Source organism: Rattus rattus, chromosome 1 (genome assembly GCF_011064425.1).
Source record: "Rattus rattus isolate New Zealand chromosome 1, Rrattus_CSIRO_v1, whole genome shotgun sequence".
Classification (NCBI taxonomy): Eukaryota; Metazoa; Chordata; class Mammalia; order Rodentia; family Muridae; genus Rattus; species Rattus rattus.
Window position 1 is genome coordinate 161,317,442 of NC_046154.1, and position 20,986 is coordinate 161,338,427.

Here is a 20,986-nt window from a genome sequence, read left to right on the forward strand (position 1 = left end):
AAGGTAATTCAGAGACTGGCCCACATTAGAATCCATCCCATAAACAGTCACCAAACCCAGACACTATTGCTGATGCCAAGACATGCATGCTGACAGGAGCCTAATACAGCTGTCACATGAGAAGCTCTGCCAGAGCCTCATAAATACAGAAGCTGATGCTTGCAGCCAACCATTAGACCGAAAATAGGGTCAGCAGTGGAGGAGTTAGAAAAGGAGAGAAGGAGCTGAAAGGGTTTGCAACCTCACAGAAAGAACAACAATATCAACCAACCAGACACCACAAAGTTACTAGAGACCAAACCACCAACCAAGGAGCACATAGTGAGCGACTTATGGCTCCAGTCACATATGTAACATAGGATGGCATTGTTGGACATCAATGGGAGGAGAGGTCCTTTATCCAGTGAAGGATCGATTCTCCATTGTAGGGGAATGCCAGGACTGGGACATTGGAGGGAGGAAGTGGCTGGGTGGGGAGCACACCATAGTAGCAGGGGGAGGGGAGATGTGAAAGGGGGCATCCATAGGGAAAACTGGGAAACTGGATAATCTTTGAAATGTAAAAAAAAAAGAAAATATCTGAGAAAAGAAAAAATAAATCACAAAGATATCTGATTTTGAGGGAAATTGTTAACATGGTTTATCATATTTTGCTTTTAAAATATCAGATCAAAAAAAGAATGAAAATATCATAAAATATATTATTCACCACAAATTCTCAATTAAAAATAGAACCACACCTTCAGTTAATACATATGTAAAAACAGCTATGTCCAAATTGTGGGGAAATATATTGAACGTGACACAGTAGTGACGCCTATGATCATAGGTTTTGGATGGAGTAGGTAGGAGGATAAGAACTTTAAGCCAATCCTTGCCTATATAGCAGGTTCATGACCTGCTTCCTTTTCTCCTTAGACCTCTACTGTACCTTTACTTCCATGTTTATAACTGATTTTCCTTGTGTTGGGGATAACACATATTCTCTTTCCTATCCTTCAATTTTCCTCCACCCTTAAAACAGAGGCACAGGCTGCTTTTGGAATGGAGTCTTTCAGTAGGCACAGCCTAAAAACGCAGTACTGTTTTAGAGACTGTGGAGTAACTCAGAGTGGTGCGTAGTCTATCTCAACATTCTCCTATGAAAATCAATGTGGTAAGAAAATTATACATTGTTGTTAGATATCATCCCTTGAAAACTGCCTAGTTGATTATTTACCGAAAAGTTCTGCAATCTCTTGGCATGTAGGTCACATAATCAACCAATTAAATATGATTGCTGGAAAAAATATTCTATTTGTATATGCTAGTGCCCTATTATCATTTATCCCAAAGGTCATTATGTATTTTCATGTTTATAGAACATTTTTGAAGTTATGTCTTACGAACAGTATAATTTCTGCCTCCCCTTGGAATCTTAATGCGAATTTCTTTGGGGAAATATTAGAATTGTTTGAATAATTTTATAGGAATGAATCCCTCATCTAGAGATGTCTTGTCAAGATATTGTAAGGAATTTGTCAGATTCCTAGATGTTAGATGCGAAAACATATAAAGAAGATGTTTAACTGCATTATTTGAGATTAAATATCAGGGGTCCTCTGAGGAAATGCACAGGTTTGTGGTAGGAAATAAAGCACATCTTTCTCTTTGTGCTACAGGGCCATGGAATTTGCTTTAAGAGATCTTAGCCTATTATTGTGTTCTTGATGCTTTAAATTAGTAAATATTTTCAAGATGTTCATAAACAATATTGCAGCTCTATTTAACATCTTCTCATGCAGTTCTATATGTAGCTTGTACAGTTGAAGATATCAGCTATTCAATGTGGAGAATGTGGTACATTTCCTTACCATCTGAGCATCTATTGTATTGATCAAGTTTGAGTTACTGGTATAGCTCTTTAAGATCTTTATAAAGGGCAAATGAAAAGATCTGCACATTTCAGTTGTCATTATGAATTATGCATGCATGATGTAAAATAAATTTTGCTCTTTGATAATTAACTTAACTTCAAAACTTTGTTCAGCAATTATATACATATTGGCTAAAACTACTGGGAGTTTTATTTCTGAGGTCAAGAATGAATTTTAAAAGTTCAAGGTTTCTAATAATGCAAAAAGGCAAAATTTATAGTGGAGCCTTTTAAAAAGAGGAATATTATTTAATTGTTTCAAATAGAAAGACCTACTGACATTTATTGTTTTGTTTAAAAAATAATAATAGAAACTACATTGCTTACTTTTGTACTTTGATGTGTAGACTATTCCTTTATATAATTAAGTTGACCACTGATTTTCACAAAAAACGTATTTTGTTTTATAGAAAAGATGACAAAGGAAAAGAATGTCAATAATGAAGTATTAAAAGAATTTATATTCAATTTGTACTATCTATATAATATTAAAATTGATAGTGACAGAATGAAACATAGAATATTCTTCCTTTAAATATGGAAAATGTATCTTCAGAGATATGATCAAATGTAGACAATATAAGATGCAGAAAGAGGGGGACAGAGAGATAAAGTGGCAGACACACACACACACTCACACACACACTCACACACACACACACACACAGACACACACACACACAGAAAGGGGAGAGAGAGAGAAAGAGAGAGAGAGAGAGAGAGAGAGAGAGAGAGAGAGAGAGAGATGCTTCACTTGTTGTGACTCACGTTTGTGTTTCCATTTTTTCTGTGTTAATTTATCAATTAGATTTGTTGTAGACAAACCGTCAGAGATGAGGAGCAGAACTTCAGTGACATACTTCATCCTTCTGGGTCTGACAGATGATCCTGAGCTTCAGGTTGTGATTTTCTTTTTTTGTTTGTCACATATGTGCTGAGCGTTACTGGAAATTTAACCATCATTACACTCACACTGCTGGATTCCCACCTGAAGACTCCCATGTATTTCTTCCTCAGGAATTTCTCCTTCTTAGAAATTTCATTTACTTCTGTCTGTAACCCTAGGTTTTTGGTCAGCATCCTAACTAAGGACAAGTCAATCTCCCATAATGCTTGTGCTGCCCAACTATTTTTCTGTATCTTCCTTGGCTCAACAGAGTTTTTCCTTCTGGCATCCATGTCCTATGATCGCTATGTGGCAATTTGCAAGGCCCTGCACTACACAACCATCATCAGTAGTAAGATCTGCCACCAGCTCATCATCAGCTCTTGGCTGGCTGGTTTCTTGGTAATTTTTCCTCCACTGGCCATGTGCCTAGAGTTAGATTTCTGTGACTCCAACATTATTGACCACTTTACATATGACTCTGCCCCTTTGCTGCAAATATCCTGCACAGACACAAGCATTTTGGAGCTTATGAGCTTTATATTAGCTTTGGTCACACTTATGACCACACTGATGCTGATAATTCTCTCTTACACCTGTATTCTCAGAACTATTCTGAAATTTCCCTCAGCCAAACAAAGGGAAAAGGCCTTTGCAACCTGCTCCTCACACATGATTGTTGTCTCCATATCCTATAGAAGCTGCATCTTCATCTATGTGAAAACATCTGCCAAGGTTGGAGTTGCTTTGACAAAGTGGGTGGCTATGCTCAACACGTCTGTTGCTCCCATGCTGAATCCTTTTATCTATACTTTAAGGAACCAACAGGTGAAACAAGCATTTAAGGATCTTGTGAGAAGAAAGCTTCTTCAAAATGCTGATCTTATTTAGCTTACAAATGAAAGAAGCAAATACATTTATGTATGACAGTCTACTTTTCGGCTAGCAATGTTTGTGTATTTAAAGCATTTTAGACAAACAAAATTATCTGAATCAAGTTTTTTAAGAATAGAAAACTAATACCTAGCTTTTTTGAAATATATGTTTCACCATCTGTGCTATAAAGTACAAAAGTTTTATTTTAGTCAATCAATCTTATTTACTAAGATTTATTCCTCCTTGAGTGTACCCAGTACAATCCTATATCTTTGAACTACATTTTCAGAGAGTTCTAAGGGTATAAAAATTAAGACCTTGAATCTGTTATCTGGCCTGTCAGCATTTTTCAGTTGACCCTGGTTACCCTGCACCAATTATACTGTTTGAGTTTGCACAACGGAAGATACCTGGAAAAATGGCTTCATCTAGCTATGTGCTTTTCTCTGTTTATTGATCTCGAGAGAAAAAGGAAGACTCTAAACATGGGTCATATTAAGTGAATTCTAAGGTTTAAAAAAAAAAACTCAGACAAAATTTTCTCAGGAAATCCAGAAAGTAAATCATATTGCAGAGAGTCCACCCCAAAAAAGTATAACATGCAAATACCAAAATCCAAAAGTTAGAGAATGAGGTACCAGGATTGGAGAAATTTGCTCAGCTTTGCTGGAAATGTGTCAAGTAGCTGTGCTGGCTTCATAGCTCTCACTAATTCCAATGGACATGACTGCACCAATTGAGGAATACAATATGGGAAATAAGAATTACCAATACATATAAATAGTACATTAATAGTATGGATTTCTCAATAAAGAAAAAAGAAAAACAAAAAAATACAATATTCAAAGGAAAAGGGAGATACAAATTTTTGTACTGATTATGAAACAACTTAAAATTTATTAAAATACACTTAAAGATTCAAAATAGATTCTGTTTATGTTGATGATAGCAAAGTAACAGAAAAATGTTTACTTTGCAAGCTATTGTTTTTAGAACATTTTCATATTTATTGTGATTTTATTTTTATAGTAGCTTAAACAACAAAAATAAAATACAGTATTAAGAATAACTGTTTAGTTGTTATTTCCTCAGGAAGGAAAGAGAAGTGAAAGGGATGTGATTCTGCTTCAATTAAAATATATTGGAAAAAGAACAATTTTATGCTTGCCAAAATGTTCTAATTACAGTTATTACTGAAATACATGGGCAATAACATATTTATTTTAAAAAATCTTAAATTTTGGGAAAACCCGAAGTCTCTGTAATAAACCTCTCTAGATATCTCCCTTACCAAAGGGAGTGATTTAGTAATTTTAGTATCTGTATTGTGTCCTTGCTAAATCTATTGTCTTCATTTCAGGTGTCCTAGTCTACTTTTGAAAGGTTTGTATATTGTAGTGGGACTGGTGGAGTGTCCCACTACACTATATGTCACCAAGCAGAAGAACTGGTAAGGTAGTAGTAGCAAGTTCAGAACCCTGGTAAATCTCATAATTGAGAACAACAGGAATTCAAACTAGCTCTGAGCCAGGATCCTCTTCTGGAAAATGTGACCACAACACTCCACTAAGAACATGACAACCAGTCATGTTACACAGAACTTAAAGTTCTCCATGTAAATGAGGTATCTAAATAGGTCCCACGTGCTTAGACAATGAGCTTCCCTTCATAGGCATGCCTTCCTGAAAAAGGTATTTAATCTCTTGCTCACCCTGAGTAAGATGTATACATCCCCATCCACCATGAATAGAGCAGTTCGGACAAGCAAGGACTGTCCCCATCAAGGATTGCCATGGGAGAAAGGAGAAGCCATTTATCATTTAGAGCCACACCTAAGCCTCCCATAGAAGCCCCTATAAACTGTTGTCACTCCAGCTGGATTCCCTCTATCCTGGGCTCATAGTGTCCAGGACTTCTGTTCCCAACTCCTAAGATCCCCAAGTAGTGACTAGGTATACAGGAGGATGAGAAACACCATTCTCAACTCTTCACAGTTTCCAGCAGTGTCTAGGTGTACAGGAGTTTGAGAAACACAGCTTCTTTCCCAGCCCCTGCTGTTTCTTACCTGGAGAAACACCTGCTGGGACACCTATCTTAGGCTGGTTTTTGCCTCCCCTGAATGGCACATGTTGGCACTTAGGCACCCCAGCAGTATGGAAAAAAATGCATCCTATTGCCCTTGCATTTTCCCTACCCTGAGGGGCACACAGACAGCATGCTGACATCCCAGATGAGAGGTGTAAATAAAGGTGCTCAGTATTACCTAAAATATTAGAGTTTGACAGTGGTGGACCACATCTTTACTGCTAGAAGTTGGGAGGCAGAGGCAAGTGATTCAGCCTGGTCTATAGAGTGAGTCCCAGGACAGCAGGGCTACAAAGGAGAAACCCTGTGCCCCATAGCCAAGAGAGAGAGAGAGAGAGAGAGAGAGAGAGAGAGAGAGAGAGAGAGAGAGAGAGAGAGTTAGTTTCCAAATAAACATTGAAACACAGAGGAAAATACAACCTGACCAATTGAAAACATAGGAGAAGCACAGAAGTTCTAAGAAATCTTGCCTAGTTTAGCAGGTGAGAGCAGATGCTTCTGTGCCCAGGACATGTTATGTTAGTCCTTGCTCATGCAGCTTCTCCTGCTTTTTGTTCTCCATTGTTTTAATTTTACCTTAAGCTTATAATATAATTATATTTTTCTTTTCCATTTATTCCCTTCCAAGCCTTCCATATAACCCTTGCGATTCCCACTCAAGTGTATCTCATTTTCTCACTATCTTTATTGCATGGATCCATATGAATTGAATACATATATTCCTAAATATAACCTGCTCAGTGCATGCAATGTTACTTGTATGTATATTTTCATGGATGACCTTTTGTCACTAGAAAACAAATTTGTGTCCTCTTCCCTAGGGATGACCACCTTTCCTGAACCCAGCTTCCCTCAATGTTTTTGCATATGGTGCAAGCTTCCAGGGTTTTTTTCCTATCCATGATGATGTGTCTTTGGTATATGTAGTCATATGGTTTTCTACATGGCCTCTGTGTTCCCAGAACAATGACTCTGAGACTAATCATTTATTAATAAATGACTAAGCCATAAGCTTTGTCTTGTTACCTCCGTATATCTAATTTCCTCAGAGTCTGGGCAAATCTCCCATGTCTGACTCTTTCTCAGAATCAATTACCACTCCCCTCTCTCTTGTTCTCTGTCTCTGTCTCTGTCTCTTTTTCTGTTTCTTTCACTGTCTCTCTGTCTCCATCTCTCTCTCTCTCTCTCTCTCTCTCTCTCTCTCTCTCTGCTCTCTCACTCTCTCTCTCTTTCACTCTTTCTCACTCTGGCTACCTGCTTCTGTCCATTGGCATTAGGTTTTTTATTGACAGGCGATGTCTCTACACAATGCACAAAAAATTCTCTCTACAGGTATCATGTTCGTTGATCTCACAGCAAAGTACCTTATCCTTTGGCTCCTACTGTCTTTCTTTCCACTCTTTCACAAAGGACCCTGAGCCTTAGGTGTGGAAGAGTATTGAACATGTCTTCACTGGGACTGGGCTCCTTCCTGTTTTTATGTACAATAATTTTATATCTTCTATAAGGACTGCAATGTTTTCACTTTTAAAGTTCTCGACCTTTATCATGGGCATTGAAGCATAATTGATATATTAAAAATTGCACTTAGTTAAGACAGAAAACCATATTATCATTTGAATGTACACATCCATTCAACCGTTAGCATAGTTAAAGTAATAAACAACTACTCTTACAAAGTTTCTTCTCTCCACTTAGTTTTTTATGTGTTTTTTTAAATCTTTGGTTAGTAAACTTTGCAATAAATCCACTCTCCTCACACAAGTAAATGCACAACATAATGGTGTCAATTATAAGCAAAGGTTTATACAGTATCTCTCTATAGTTATGTACCTGTCATAACTGAAAATTTAAATTTTCAAAATCAGCTCCACATTCAAAGTCTTCATCCATACCCAATGACATCATTCTATTTTGAATATTTTCATTATTGTATGGTGGTGGAAATGCAGAGTATCATTGAGTTTGTATAGTGTCTTCCAAGTTCATCTATGGCATGTTGCATGGGAATATTTCCTTATTGTTTTATGCTGAATAATATCCAAGCCTATGTATATGACACACTTTTATCCACTAACTTCTCAATGAACATTAAATTTGTTTGACCATTTTGATTCCTGTGAAAGATGATGTAATGTGCATATAGGTATGTCTTGACTCGTGAATTTTGAATACATAACATTATTGTATGGTGATGTGATTAGTGCAACATTGATACCTCTATCTTTTAAATGATTTTCAGAGTTATTTATTAATTTACATGTATATTCGAAAGAGTATGTGTCATGCTCCACAGGACACTGGCATCAGGCCTGAAAACAACTGGAAAGAGTCAATTCTGTTCTTTCATACTGTATGGTCCAGTTGTCAGGCGTGGTGTCCAATATCCTTACCTGCTTGATTGACCCTGGCAACCTTAGTTAGCTCTCATTTTATGTTTTCAGAGGAACAGTGAGAATATTTTTATAAGATTTGCATCATTTTAACATTCCCAATGGCACATACACACATATAGAGTTTCTCCTCTGATACTCAACACCTTGATCTATTTTACGTGGGAAATAACAGTCTCACAACTTTTTGCTTTTTCTTGATAAAAACATTTTCGAGCTATGTGCTCCAGGCATATGGTATCTGATTCAGACTCCTGAATGCTAGGATTACAGATGTACTCCACTGCCCTTGATTCCACATTACTTGGAAAATATGCATTCAGCTCGTTTTTCAGGTTTAAAAATGCTTCTTTTTTTATTTCTCAAGTTAGTATACAAGCCTTCACAGTGAAACTTAAATATACAGAATTAAAACTGAAAATAAATCCTAAAAAATTTACTTATTCAGAAATGAATTCATTTATGAGTTTTCAATTTTGTTGAGTACCAGAATGTTTTAATCACTGTGTCTTTCTAGTGTAGTTTAAAATCAGGATGCTTGGTGTTTTCTGATTTGTACTCTTTGGGCCATCCATGAAAACTAAAGTTTCTATTTCAGTGAAAACTTCTGTAAGAATTTTCGTAGGATTTTGAATTGAATGCATGCATCATTAAAATATTGTCTTCTAGTCATTGATAGGAATTATATTTACTTGAATCTTTTTATTCTTCAGTTAATGCAGTTTTCAGTATGGAGGAAAACATCTCAGTTACATTTATTTTAAAGCATTTTATCTTCTTTTCTTGCAACTAGGAACATGATTTCTTTTTAGTTTTGTGTTTATGGTTGTATTTATGTTTATTTGTTTATTTGTTTGTCTAGCCAATGGGAACAATGATAGTTTTATTTTTAATTACTTAATTTATTTACTTTACTTCCTGACCTCAGTTTCCCCTCCCTCCACAAATCCAAGTCCTTCCCCACCCTCTTATATCCCCCTAATCCACTCCTCCTCCCTTCCATCAGAAAAGGAGAACCCCACCTATGAATATCAACCCTCCTTGGCCTATCAAGTTGCATTATGACTAGGAGCATCATCTCTAATTGAGGCCAAAAGAGGCAGCCCAGTAGGGAAAAGGGCCTCAAAGGCAAGCAACAGAGTCAGAGACAGCACCTGCTCCTGCTATAAGGAGTTTCATATAAGGCCAAACTGTACAACTGTTACTTATGGTCAGAGGACCTAGGTTAGTCCCATGCTTGCTCCCTGGTTGTTGGTTCAGTTTCTTTGGGCCTGTATGCAGCCAGGTTAGTTGAATCTTTCAGCTTTCTGTGGTATCCTTTTCCCTTCTGGTTCCCATAGTTCTTCCTTCTCTTCTTCCACTGGATTCCTTAATCTCTGCCTAATATTTATCTGTGGTTCTCTACCATTTGTTTTCATCTGTCTCTTGGCAATACCTCTCTGATAATGGTTATGCTGGGCTCTTGCCTGTAAGTGTAGCAGAATATCATTGAAGTCAGATGTAGTCTCCCTCTTATGGCAACTGGGTCTCAAGTTAGAGTAGTCATTTTTTTGCCATTTCCTCAATTTCTGTCCCAACTTTACTCATGTGCATCTAGGCAGAACAAATTGTAGGTTGAAGGGTTTGTGCCTGGGTTGGTGTCCAAATGCCTTCAGTGGAAATCTTGCATTATTATAGGAAAAGGACCAAAAGGTAACTTAAAAGTAGCAACAATGAATTATAGTTGAATCTCACTGAGTACATGAGATAGAATATACTTTTGGAGGATGGTAAAAGGATATTGGCTGGAGGAAGAGCAGGAGTAGGAGTTGGAGAGGTTTGATGGCAGGGAAGGAAGGTAGTGAATACCGAGAGAGGTAACTGTAATAAGGGTGTCTCTGGAATGATATAAAAACTTAGGGTAATGGAAACTACTAAAAATTTATGAGGGTGACCTTAGCTAAGACTACTAGAAATTGGACATATAGAGCTGGAACCATCCATTTTTCCCCACGCACCCTCCACCTCTTTCTATAAGAGTGTTCCCCCACCCACACACCCATCTACTCCCTCCCGCCTCCCTGCCCTGGCATTCCTCTATATTGTGGCATCAAGCCTTCACAAGACCAAGGGCTTCTCGTCCCAGAAATCCCCCAACAAGGTCATCTTCTGCTACATATTTGGCTGGAGCCATGAGTCACTCCATGTATACTCTTCTGTTGGTGGTTTAGTCCCCAGAAGCTCTGGAGGGTCTGGTAAGTTGATGTTGTTGTTCTTCCTATGGGGTTGCAAACCACTTCAGTTCCTTCAGTCCTTTCTCTAACTCATCCACTGGGGACCCTGTTCTCAGTCTAATAGTTGGCTGCAAGCATCGACCTTTGTATTTGTCAGGCTTTTGCTGGCCTCTCAATAGACAGCTATATCAGGCTCCCATCAGCATGCACTTCTTGGCATCAGCAATAGTGTCTGGGTTAGGGGACTGTATTTGTGATGGATCCCTAGGTGGTACCATTTTGGATGGCCTTTCCTTCAGGTTTTGCTGCACACTTTGTCTCTCTACTTCCTCTAGTGAGTATTATGTTCCGGTTCTAAGATGGATTGAAGCTTCCAAACTTTGTTCTTCCTTCTACTGGAGCTTCATGTGGTCTGTGAATTGTATCTTGGCTATTCTGAGCTTTTGGGCTAATATCCACTTATCTGTGAGTACATATCATGTGTATCCTTTTGTAATTTGTGATTGGGTTACCTCAACCAGGATATTTTCTAGTTCCATGCATTTACCTAAGAATTTCAAGAAATCATTGCTTCTAAATCTGAGCAGTACTCCATTGTGTTACTGTACCGCATTTTCTGTATCCATTCCTCTGTTGAAGGACATCTGGATTCTTTCAAGCTTCTGGCATTTATAAATAAGTCTTCTATGAACATAGTGGAGCATGTGTCTCTGTTGTATGTTGGAGCATCTTTTGGGTGTATGCCCAGGAGTAGTATAGCTGGATTCTCAGGTAGTACTACATCCAATTTTTTGAGGAACTTCCATACTGATTTCTAGTGTGGTTGTATTATGTTGCAATCCCACCAACAATGGAAGAGTGTTCCTCTTTCTCCATATCCTTGCAAGCATCTGCTGTCACCTGAGTTTTTGTTATTAGCCATTCTGACTGGTGTGAAGTAGAATCTCAGGGTTGTTTTGCTTTATATTTCCCAGATGACTAAGGATGTTGAACATGTCTTTAGGTGCTTCACAGCCATTCGATATTCTTCAGTCAACAATTCATTTTTTAGCAGATAGAACTCAAAGTCCTTGCCTCCAAGCACATAGCCATGTGCTCTGCCACTCTAGCCTGCTGTTGAGAAAATGCAGACAAGAAGCTTGCCCTGCTGGAATTGCTCCTCCACAAGACTGCTGATTTTGCATTACTTTTTCTTTTGTCATATTTCTTTTGGACTTTCTTTTATCATTTTTGGTTTGTTTTTGGTTTGTTTGTTTAAAATCTCTTTCTCCTCAGGAGTCAGATTTGCTCCCTTATTGTGGCCCAGGGGCAATGCATAGTGAGACTGTTGGTGTAGTGTACTGTCTATAAGCACAATGCAATTCTTCACTCGTGTTGTTTTTCAAGTACAACACAAAAAGCCCCAGGAAAAGTTCCCCACATCCAACCTCAGGGCAAGGTACTTCTTATTGCCTCCTCAAACTCGGACTGTGTGTAGGCAGCAAAGGACAGTTCTAGTGTTGGCAACAGGCTGTCCTAGTTCACACTCCTGATTCTTGCGGTTGGGTTTTCTCTTACTCTGTTCTTACTGCACTTATGCCATTCATTCTAGAGATGTTCATCATTTGGTGCTGCCTGAAAATTGCAGATTTTATCTTTTTAAGAAGAAATATGTTAAACATATTTGTGTACCATGGAACAGCAATTAAATAACTATAAGTATGGATTTATATATGTATGTGTGTTATGTATTCTGCGTGTATGCATTCATTTATGTGCATTTTTATACTCTGAAAACTTCCAAATACTCTTTGTTTGATATAAGATATCCTTTAGCCTATCTGGAAAGTATTTTTGATTGTTTTCTAAATACAAACAATGCTTAGGCACCCTTGTATGAGAATTCATGTGTGTTGCTAATGACATTTCTGTAGGCGCAGTATTACAGCAAACTCTTTATTCATCTATTTCTTACAAACATCCCTCTCTTCTGCCAGAAACCTTGAGCCTTAGGGAGAGAAATTCTGCTATAGATATATCAACTGGGACTGGGCACCAAAATTTCTGATTTTCATCCTGTATACTTTTCTGTAAATATTTCTGTATGTTGAAATGATGTTTCCTTGAAATAGGATCAAATATAATGATCTGTGAATGTATAGGCAACTATTTTATAAGTCTAACCAACATGGCTAACTAAACATGACCTTAATAAGGAAAATACCACTAGACATGCTAACAGTGAGGTGAAAATGTTCATGTTGTATCACCATTAAACAAGAAACTACAGCAATTAAGTAATGTTGAGATATGGAGAAATGATCTTTCATGAAGAAAAGCACACCAATTGGTTAGACAATTCCAAATGATCAGCCTTGAAAAAACTTATATACTATATACCTTTAGAAATATATATATGTATATATATGTGTGTATATGTGTGTGTGTATGTATAATATATATACATATGTGTATATATTATGTGTATTATATATTATGTGTATATGCTTATAATACATTTATATATGGAAATGTACATTATGTATATGTATATGATGTATATTTAAGGAATTAGAAGCCATAACTTAAAAAGAGCAAAGGAGGTATTTGGAAATGTATGGGAGGAGAATAATTGATGTGATTATATTATAGTTTCCAACAAATTTTAAATATAAAGAATAGTAATAACTGTATGTATTTATTAGTTTTATCCATTTTAATCAAAATAGAATTATAACACTCAAACCTTTATCTTCTTCCCTCTAAATCCTCCCACATCTTTTTTCACTCTTAAGTTTATAGACTCTTGTATTTACGTTTCTTCAGTGAAACCTAAGCATTTTAAGAATTTAATCCTTTTACAAGATTTTTCTGTTATAGGTTAAAGTCTATTGGAGACTCAAAATTAAATTTCTGTATCCTAATAAGAATCTTTTAATAGTCGATAATAAGCTGTATTTTTACATTTTTTTGTCATTTTAATAAGTGTATTTATCAGGGTTGGGGATTTAGCCCAGCGGTAGGGCACTTGCGGAGCAAACACAAGGCCCCGGGGTCGGGCCCCAGGCCCGAAAAAAAAAAAAAAAAGAAAAAAAAAGGATTGCAATAAGTGTATTTATCTTCTCAACATTGTATTTTTGACCAATGTTTTAGAATCTTTGGATCTTTTTGGTCTGTAAAATATTTTTAATTCAGAAAATGTGAAAATGACTTATTTTAAATGTGGGACTTTTAATGCAAACCTAATTCTATAGCGAAAGCTGAGATCTATGATTATTATTCAGAGGGTATTTAGATGAACAATTAACCCGTATATTCCACTTTATTCTTACCTTGGATTCCTTAGTATGGTTTTTATTAAGTTACTAACTGTCCTAATTTTAAATTTTAAGGATTTACTGGCAATTTATCCTTAGCAGCTTCATTTTTCCATATTATATGTAAATCACATGATCATGATAGATAAGATTATAGATAACATTTAACTTTTGATAAGAGAGGCCAAGACTTTAAAATGGCAAGGATGGTTATACAGAAGAGTATGGATGGAGAAAGGGGGTGGAGAGGTGATTTCATTATATTATAATATTTAAACAAAAAGAAATCATTCCTTTAAAAATTTCAAAATTCAATCCAAACTTTTTTTTTGTTGATACTAATAGATAAGTATGCAAGCGTGGTGCTGCTCAAAGACATAGAGAGAGCAAACACTAAATTTAGCTGTTTGGTTGACAACTGAGAGAAAAGGAAAACACAGGACAATGTTACTAGAATACACAAATATGTCAAGCTTCTACCAAGTAAACAAATGTCTGGGCTCCTGGCAGATTGACAATTTGTCACTCCTGCAACTGATTTCTATGGCCCAAACTGTTTGGGACTTAGTTTGTAGTACTAAAGTCTTATTTAGGGTGCTGATGTGTTCATCCCATGTTACCAAAAAAGAGTCTGCCTGAGCTTCCCAAGACTGGCTTCTGTAGAATCCTTCCTGTGACACAAGGCTGGTGACTTGGGTGTCAAGGAATGTGTAAGCATTGATAGGACTTGCTCCCTGGCCAGATGTTGCTGCCTTATAATTGGAATAAGAGTCATGAACTTTTATATAGGCTAATCAGAAATCTGAAGTGAACTTGGGCTACATAAAAAGATCCTTTCTGTAAATAAAATACATATTTCATTTTTTAATGATTAAAAAGGTAATATAAGATTCCTTTTTATCACTTTGTCCTTTCCTTTAAAAAAAAACAATATTTAATCCCTTTACAGTCCAGAATTTATCCTCCTCCTGGTCTACCCTCTGACATTTCCACATCCCATTACTCCTTCCCCCAGCCCTTGTCTCCACAAAGATTTCCTCACCCCCCTGACCTTTGCTCCAACTTCTTGAGGGTTATGTGCTTCTTCTCTGACAGTCCAGATCCTGCATCCTCTGCTGTAGATGTGTTTGGGGGCCTCACATCTTTACAGCTTAATCATTTTATTTGTAAATATCTCAATGGAAATGTAGCCCCGGTATTTCTACTATATTAAAAACAATAATTTTACAATAGATTAAATTTTTATCACATTAAAGGCTGTGTGTGTGTGTGTGTGTGTGTGTGTGTGTGTAATGTAAATTTCTCATTTCTTTGGAGACTCAGTTGTGTCATGTAAAATATTTCTGGAGGCTGTCTTAAGAAAGGATATTTTGCTGAAGCAGGCATGTCGGAGGATAATTTTGTTGAAAATAGACATGTGAAGTTTTTGTAGAAGCTGCCTAAAAAAAGGCATGTGGTGTTTTGCTAGAGAGGATGCTTGAGAAGAAACTTGATGTTTGGAAATGATATAAGTTAACCCAAGAGACAGCAGAAAATGTGATGGCATTGGTTACCCTTGCCACTCTTCACTGGTCTTATTGGGCTTTGCTGATGCTAGTGTTACCTGATGACAGTGTGGTATTGGTTCACACTGTCTTTCTCACTGATCATAACTTATTGTGAACTCTTAAAGATAACACTTAAGAAATTTTCATGACATTCTGGTGGTTTCTGGCTACTTCCAAGGACTCGTGACAATTGGCACCAACTTGCAGCTTCTTCTGGAAAACTTCCCCTAAACTATTGGAAATGAACTTAGCAAAATGAACTCTCTTTTCTCCCTCTCTGTTCTTATGTATTCTTTCCTGTATGTTCTCATGAGAGTTGGGCCTTTCTTATTTCTGATTCGTTATGTCAAATTTTTCTCTGATTTGTCATATTCTCTGTCCTTCATAGACTTAATTCTTGGAGATAAAAGTGTGTACTAAAGACAAATCTGTATTCCAGCTTGAAGGATTAAAGATGTATATTAAGGGCATGTTTGTGTACCACCAGCAGGGTCACACAGACCTTTGTATGTGATTCCTTGCCAGGATAGCCATGTAGTTGAATTAAGATTCCTTGACATCCTTATTCACTGAGCCATCTTATGGAATGCCAAACAATCATTTTAAAGTTATCTCCTTCTAACACCAACCCATTTTGACAGGTAGGGTTGTACTGCTATCAACAGACACCATGACCAAAGCAACTCTTAGATATTTAGAGTTCTACATCTTCATCGAAAGGCAGCAAGGAGAAGATTGACTTCCAAAGCAGCTAGGATGAGGGTTTTAAAGCCCAGGGCAACAGTGGCTCACCTACTCCAACAAGGTCATATATCCAAATATTGACACTTCTTGGGCTATGCATACTCACCACACCTGTGTTTAACTAATTAAAAAATATAAATCAATTAAAAAATGAAAATGTTAAATCTTTAAAAGCAGTAATTTTATTTTAAAGTTTGCTTGGATGTATATACTTATATATACATAACTTCTTTGTACATAACTTAATGGAAATTTATGCATATATATATATATATATATATATATATATATATATATATATATATATATATATATATTCAGTCACTGCCTTCCCCTGTTCATCCCACACAGTTCCTAACCCCGTTTCCTCTCAGCCTTGCTTCTGAAAGGATGCTTCTGCTCTTTTTCTACTCTTGATATCTCCCTTCCCTGGGGCCTCAATTCTCTCCAGGATTAGGTGCATCTTCTCCACACTAGGCAGTACTCTGTTATATATGTGCCAGAGACCTTGGACCAGTCCATGGGTGCTGCCTGATTGCTGGTTCAGTCTCTGGGATCTCCTAGGAATCTAGGTTACTTGAGATTGCTAACTTTCCTATGGGGCATCCTCTGCTTCAGCTCCTTCAATCCTTCCCTTATTCTTCCATAGGGGTCCCTAACTTCAGTCTCAAAAACTAAATACAAACAGTATTTAAGTGTGGTTATATAAATCATTAATGAATTACAAAGAATCAATGAATTTGAAAAAGAATAAGGTAGGGATATGGGGGGTGGTTAGAGATTTAACAAGGAAAAGGAAAATATGCAATTATAATTTAAAAGATAATCTTAAAAAAGCATGTTTTAAATTTTAAAGTTTGAATTTCCCTGGGCTTGGGCCAGTATACTATTATTCTTCTAACCCTAAATTTATGTATAAGGTTAAATGTATTGTAAAATTTGTATATCAGCTATCATTTCTCACATTTTTTTCTGTATAATAAATTACTGCTTCTGCATCTGTGTCTGCTGTATAATCACAAGATTAGTGTCCTGCTCTATGGCTTTTTAATTTTCTTACTTTAGAGAAGGTCTCTTAGCTGATCTAAAGCCAGACAAGTCTTCAACAAGGCCATAAGCCTCCTGTCTTAATGCCCCTATAGGCTGGGGTAATAGGCACATGTGGTGATACACAGAGATCTACATGGTTACTGAGAGCTTAAAACCATGGTTAAGAATACTCAAGAAGAAGGATGACCAAAGTGTGGACGCTTTGGTCCTTCTTAGAAGAGTAACAAAAATATTCATTGGTGAAGATATGGAGAATAAGTTTGGAGCAAAGTTTGAAGGAATGGCTGTATAGAGCCTACGCCAACTGGAGATCCAGTCCATGTACATACAGCTACCAAATCCAGACAATATTGCTGATACCAAGAAGTGCATGCTGATAGGAGCCTGATATAGCTGTTTCCTGATATGCTCTGCCAGAGCATGAAAAATACAGAGGCAGATGCTTGCAGTCAACCAATGATTTGAAAATGAGATCCACATTGGAGGAGTTAGAGAAAGGATTAAAGAAACTGAAGGGGCAGCTATACCAACCAACCAGAGCTCTCAGGGAATAGACCACCATCCAAAAAGTACACATGGACTGAACTATGGCTCCAGCTCCATATGTAGCAGAGGATGGCCTTGTTGGGCACCAATGGGAGAAGAAGCCATTGTTCCTGTCAAGGTTCAATACCCCAGTGTAGTGTAATGTCAGGGTGGGCAGGCGGTAAGGGGTGAGTGCTTGGGGAGGGGAAGCATCCTCATAGAAGAAGCAGGATGGGTGGTGAGATAGGGATGTTATGGATAGGTAATCGGGAAAGGTGATAACATTTGAAATGTCAAATTAAAATATACCCAATTTAAAAAAACCAAACAATATTTGTACATCAATAACTCTTACCTACATTACTATTTCCGTAGTTTATCTTAGCAATTATTTACGATTAGATATTATTAAATATCTTCTATATGCCTGTATTTTATTCACTAATCATCAATTTGACCATTTGCTTTATTATAGTTCTTCAATAATTCATTTTAAGCTATATCTTATATCAGAGGTCTCCTTGTTACTTTTCTCCATAATTTCTAGATTCTTCCATGACTATATACAATTTCTCTATATTTTCAAAATCCAATAAATGCTTATAATCATACTAATTTTCCTAGTAGAATAACTAATGAAAATGAGTAAAAAAGTGCTAAAGCAGTGGGAAGTATCTTATAGACACTATAACAATTAATAACTGAATAAAGTTGCCTTTAGGTGTCCATAGATCACTGATGAAATTATCCCAAACTTAGGCTGGCAAGAGTGCTCAATGGATAACTCTGGTCCTACAGATATGCTGTAGTGTAATCTGAATGAAGATATGACTTACAAAATATATTCCAATATTCATACCAAAGTCACACTTTGTGCAGTTTCAGTTGACTCATTAATACAGAATATTTTAGGTTTTGAGAAAGCATATAGGAGAAATGTTTGTATTGGATACTTGGATGCTGTTGTCTCAGTGATAGACTCACACACTGGGAACACAAACATAAACCCTCAAAGTAATTATTCCTCAGAAGGGATTAATTTGACATTATGTCCAAAGTAATGTATGGATACAGAAAGTGTGGTTTACTAACACAAAGGAATATTATTCAGCTATTTAAAAACAAGGGCACCATAAATTTTGCAGGTACATGGATGGAACTAGAAAGTATCCTGAGTGAGATAACCCAGACTCTAAAGGACATGCATAGTATGTACTCAGTTACTAGAGGATATTAACCAAAAAGTACAGAATATCCAGGATACAACTTACAGACACTGAGAAGTTAAACAAGAAAGAAGGCCCAGGTGAGGATACTCCAATCACACTTAGAAGGGGAAACAAAATAATCATGAGATACTGAGAAAGGGAGGGACAATGGAAAAGGGCAAGGATTAGGCATGAGGGTAAACAGCAGAAAAGCCCAGAGGACCAGGAGAATGAATGGAACTTTGCAGCTACAAGAGGACATGGGGGCATGGGGGAACGTCTAGAAAGTGCCAGAAATCTGAGATGTGAGAGGTTCTCAGGAGACAATGGGAATGACCTTAGACATAATACTCAACAGCGGGGGGAGGGAACCTAAAGAGACCACCAGCAAATGGGGTCACCAAATCACGTTCAATTTTTTTGACCCATAATTTCTCCTGTCTAAAAAAAAAAAATGAAGGGACAAAATGGAGCAGAGACTGAAGGAAAGGCTGTTCAGTGACTGGTCCAATTTGGGATCTACCCCATGCTTACAAATGTGAGCCTAGCATGGATGTCCTCTGAAAGGCTGTACCAGCAGCTGTGACAGGTGCAGATAAGTTTATCCAACCACTGAACTGAAGTTGAAGACCCCTATGGAAGAGCTAGGGGAAGGATTGAATGAGCTGAAGGAGATGGCAAACCTATTGGAAGAGCAAAGAACTCAGACCCCTGGGAGCTCCCAAAGGCTAAGCCACCAACCAAAGAGCATCACAGGCTGGTCTGAGGCTCCAGGCATATTATATAGCAGAGGACTGCCTTGTCTGGCCTTAGTTGGAGAGGATAAACCTAATCCTTGTTGCCCCAGTTTGGGGTAGGCACCCTCTCAGAGGCAAAGTGGAGGGGTTTCTGACAGAGGGAGACTGGGGAAGGGGGCAACATCTGGAATATAAAGTAATAAAATAAGTGATAAAAAGGAATTTCTTTATGAATCAGAGAGAGAAATCGTTTCCGTTCACTTCAAAAATTAGCATCTCTTTTTCCATTTAACATCGTATTTTATTTTGTTTTCCATTTTTTCTCCTTTGAAAACTTCACATTTTTAATATTCTTTGTATTTGTAATTCCCAAATCATATTTCTGAATTGGCATAGCCATATCCTTTAGAAACACCAAGAGTCATGAAGCCAGCACAGCTGCTTCACACAGTTCTAGCAAAATAGAGCAGATTGCTACAATTGTCGTCCTTCCTTCTCTAACTTTTGGGTTTTGCTCTGCATGTTGCATTTTGGGGGATTTTCTTCACTATTATTCATTTTATGGCTTTTCTTCAGAAAAATTATATGTGAGTCTTTTAGTAAAATCCTAAAATTAACTTTATATGGACACTATTTGGAAAGCTTTCTTATGCCCTGAGATCATTACACACAGAGAAGTACATAGCTAGATGAGATTCTAGGAACTTACTTAGGGTATCTGTGCTTGAGCAAACTCAAACTGTATAATTGGTGAACAGTAAACAGATAAAAATGACATATCTTCCAGGCCAGGAGAATAGTTTAAAGATTTGAGGTCTATATTTATTATAGGCTTAGGGCTGTCTCAAAATGTAGTTTAAAGATAGAGGGTCAATAGCATACATCCCTGGAAGACAAAAACTCAGTAAATAACATATATTGACTAAAACAAAACTTTTCCTACTTTATAGAGTAGATAATGAAACTTACAGTAAAAGAAGTTATATATTAGTATTAGCTACTTATAAAAAGACTGATTCAGATATTTTCTGTTTGATGTGCTTTAAAACTACAAACCTTGCAAGTCTAAAAGCAGGCTGTCATATAATAAATGTGTTGGTTTGGAGGAGAATTTTTTTATGTTCTGTGAATGGGAGTTTTATGTCTAAGAATAAGAATAATATCTGTTCTGTGTTTACCTATAGTAAATGGACTTGTAATATACCTGTGGTTCACAAGGATCCTCAATGTCTTAATCTTTCCAAAAATATGCATGATGCCATTGACATATGTATTACTTGACATATCTGAGCTATAATTCAAAATTATTTCATCTCTAACTTTATAATATAGTTTATTGGTAAAATCACCCCATAATAATCATTATCAGAAATTCATAGCATAAATTAAAGTGAATGCAACATGCGCACCTTAACTCCATTAAGAGTAACATACACTTTTATTTCTGAGATGAACTAAAACAAGGATATGTTCATTGGTTTTACAGTTGAACATTTGATTTGTTAGCTATA

General features: G+C 36.8%; 1 protein-coding gene and 1 pseudogene across 1 annotated transcript; one reads left to right on the top strand and one right to left on the bottom strand.

Annotated features, from left to right (window-relative positions):
• The first annotated feature begins 2,718 nt into the window (after window positions 1–2,718).
• On the top strand, window positions 2,719–3,692 carry LOC116909927 (olfactory receptor 6C76-like). The gene is given in 2 exon segments (XM_032913731.1): window positions 2,719–2,830; window positions 2,833–3,692. Coding segments are annotated over 2 exon segments (942 nt in total). The 5' UTR covers window positions 2,719–2,748.
• A 5,749-nt stretch (window positions 3,693–9,441) lies between these two features.
• LOC116910019 lies at window positions 9,442–14,659 on the bottom strand (annotated as a pseudogene).
• Window positions 14,660–20,986: the final 6,327 nt, after the last annotated feature.